The sequence below is a fragment of the Lipotes vexillifer genome, unplaced genomic scaffold, assembly GCF_000442215.2.
Source record: "Lipotes vexillifer unplaced genomic scaffold, Lipotes_vexillifer_v1.1 scaffold131, whole genome shotgun sequence".
NCBI lineage: Eukaryota > Metazoa > Chordata > Mammalia > Artiodactyla > Lipotidae > Lipotes > Lipotes vexillifer.
In genome coordinates, this window is record NW_006782866.1 from 2,746,546 (window position 1) to 2,749,668 (window position 3,123).

Genomic DNA, 3,123 nt, shown 5'->3' on the forward strand with positions numbered 1-3,123 from the left:
AAAAAAAAAAAAAAAAAAAAAAAAAGCTACCACATGGTGACCGAGCACAGTTTTGGGGAGAGGAGTTGGCAGGAGGAAGGTGCCCGGCTTCATTCCTGAGCCCACAGCTACGGAGCCCTGTTCGTTGACTTCTCGTGCTTCCCTTCTCTCACCTACACCTGAAAGCCCTTGCTTCTTACCTGGGAGCTTCGAGAGGGGCTGGGTCTCTCGGGGGGTGACTTTCTCCCACCAAGCTTCTCCCTCCTAACATCACTTGCGTTTCATAGTTACTCTCCATATTTTCTCCCTCACAGCCATCTGGATAACCATTCTCTTTGGGAACCCAAGGTGTTCGCCATCCGTTGCTTTAAAATCATCATGTACTCAATTCAGGTACGGCGGCTCCCCTGGTCCAGCCTGTCCCTCTGGCCAAGGTGGCGCCTCTGGGAGCGGAACGGTGCACGCCTGGAGAAAACCAGCTGCCCTCTGTGACTTCTCCTAAGCCCCTAGTTGTCTAAACTGGCACTGCTTAACCTAGTCGTGGAGAGGGACTAGTTTAATTTCTAATATGTCACAGACCCATACTTTATAAAACACAAAAAGAATTGCTAGAAAAAACAAACGACAACCTCATGCAAAATACAAGCCCACAGACCATAATTGGCTGCCATGGCTTGTGTCAAATTGCTTACTCAACACTTACTCTCGATTTCCATACTTAGCTCAATGTAAATGGGCATCAGACAGATCTTGAACTGGCACCAGACCACAGGCCACACTTTGAGCACCACTGGACTAAACCACCTGGCCTCTTGTGGCCCTAATGAGACCTGGGATCTGGGGAAACTGAAAAGGAAGACAGTATCTTAAAATTGACTTTTGACCCATTTGAGGTGAAGGGGCCCAGGAAAAATGTGGAAATCTGGGTCTTCATTGGGATTTGACTCAGCTCCTTGTTGGACAGAGGAGGGGGAGGGGCTCAGGAAAAGGAACTGGGGTATCCGGGTGCCACCTCTAGTGCCTGCTAGCCTTGGGACCTCCCTTTTGTCCACCCAATTTTGGGTCCTCGTCGAGGGCTGCCCTGGCTCAGAGGCCATATGGGGGCTGCTATCTGGGGACCAGCACCTCTCCCTCCCCCCCAGCCGCAGCACTCCCACCTGGTTATCCAGCAGCTCCTGAGCCACCTGGATGCCAACAGCCGCAGCGCGGCCACGGTGCGGGCGGGCATCGTGGAGGTCCTGTCGGAAGCTGCTGTCATCGCCGCCACGGGCTCTGTGGGTAAGGGGGATCCCGAGTGGAGTGGAGCCTGGGGACCCCCCCCCCCCCCCCCAATCTCATACTTGCTGACACAGGCCTCATGGCTCCTCTCGCCTCTCCCCCATTTTCCCCCAGCAGAATCTTGCTAAACGGGCGCCGAATCACTGGCAGGGGGCCGGGGGGCCCCCCCCCCCCCCGCCAAGGGCAAGGAACTGCCCTTAACCGTAGGCTGCCTCCCCTTCCAGAAGAGGGCAAGCCACGATAGGGAGGCTTTCCTAAGGAGGAGAAATCAGCCGGGGAAGGTAGTGGGCAGAGGAAGCCCCTGGCTGGAAGGGGGCCTGGGCTTGCCCGATAATGCAGGGCAGGGGAGAATAAGCGAGGAGTGCCAGCCCCGGATTTCAGGTCTCCCACCCCGCTGCGCTCAGGGCCCACGGTGCTGGAGATGTTCAACACTCTGCTGAGGCAGCTGCGGCTCAGCATCGACTACGCTTTGACCGGGAGCTACGATGGGGCCATCAGCCTTGGCACCAAGATCATCAAGGAGCACGAAGAGCGCATGTTCCAGGAGGCGGTCATCAAGACCATAGGTGGGCCCGGGGAGGGGCAGGGCCCGGGGCCGGAACCGCGGAGGGAGGGGCAGGCGGGCGGGAAGGCGGGGTCCCTTCCGCGAGGATGTTAGTCCAGGGGAGTGTAAGATTGTCATCCACTTAAATCGTGTTATTCACGGACACTGCGGGAAGTGGAGTCAGCCCATGGCACACACAGCTCACAGAGTGGCCTGGGCCAGGCCCGAGTTAGATCACAGCACAATCTCCCTGGGTTTCTCAGCCTGCAGTTCAGATCAGAGGCTAAGACAGGTGAACTCTTCCCGCACCCCAGTCCCCATTAGGCCCGCCTGATGCTTCCACGTTTGAGCGATTGGAGGGGAGGTGGGAGAAAGAAAGAGAAAAGGAAGGAAAGAGGACAGGGAGAAGGCCATGGATATGCACGTGGATGTGGAAGGGGAGAACCATAAAGCCACCATGTGCACGTAAGGGCTCATCACTTTCAGAGCCTTCTGGTCCTAGCGCCACTGGAGCTTCTCCATCCCGGAGACCTTAACTGCACCCTCCGGAATAACAAGTGAAGGACCGGGAGCCTGGAAGAGTCCTCTGCCCGCATCTAGGTGTCTCCCTCTGGGTCTTAAATCGTCTCCCTAGAGAAGCAGCCCGCACTCTTCACAGTAGTTTGTTCAGCTGAAAGTTTGAGCGGAGACTCCAGCAGCTGCCGGCCTCAAACCCTCTCTCCTGTCTTTTTCCTGAAGGCTCCTTTGCCAGCACGTTGCCTACTTACCAGCGCTCCGAGGTGATCCTCTTCATCATGAGCAAGGTTCCGCTGCCTTCCCTGCATCACCCCGTGGAGGTGGGGAGGACGGGGTGAGTCTACCATGCCTTCCTCCCCCTTCCTCTCCCAGCCTAAATTCCACCTGACTCCCCGTCCCACGTTTTTGGGCTCTCTCCCTTCTCCACCTCAACTTTCCTGGTTCTGTCCTTACTTGTCTTCTCTCATTCTACTCTCAAATCCCTTAGCAGCCTTTAGTGGGCCTTTGGATCCTACAGTTCCTCAGGCTGTCCCACCAATAACAACCTCCCACCTTGGGGGGAGCCATTTGTTCCCTGGTCTGGAAGTCACTGTCCTGGGTAACCCAACAAGATAAGCCTCATGGAGAATCTAATCAGGAGAGAGAACTGGGCAGGCAAGTGTGGGGTCTTTGCCTTTATCACCACCTTGGTGATCATCTGTGTCTCTGGTCTGTAGGGAGAACAGGAACCGGCTGACCCAGATTATGCTGCTGAAATCCCTCCTTCAGGTGAGCCTCTCCTGTCCCCATTCCTGCTCTGCCTCTGT

At 56.2% G+C, this 3,123-nt stretch overlaps 1 protein-coding gene across 1 annotated transcript in view; it reads left to right on the forward strand.

Moving 5' to 3' along the window:
• The window catches only part of EFR3B (EFR3 homolog B), a 49,707-nt gene that overhangs the window by 30,726 nt on the left and 15,858 nt on the right, over nt 1-3,123 (forward strand). The window contains exons 7-11 of the mRNA XM_007455509.1: nt 294-372; nt 1,122-1,257; nt 1,662-1,823; nt 2,540-2,651; nt 3,034-3,085. Coding sequence (XP_007455571.1) covers nt 294-372; nt 1,122-1,257; nt 1,662-1,823; nt 2,540-2,651; nt 3,034-3,085 — 541 coding nt within the window. The remainder of the gene's footprint in view (nt 1-293; nt 373-1,121; nt 1,258-1,661; nt 1,824-2,539; nt 2,652-3,033; nt 3,086-3,123) is intronic.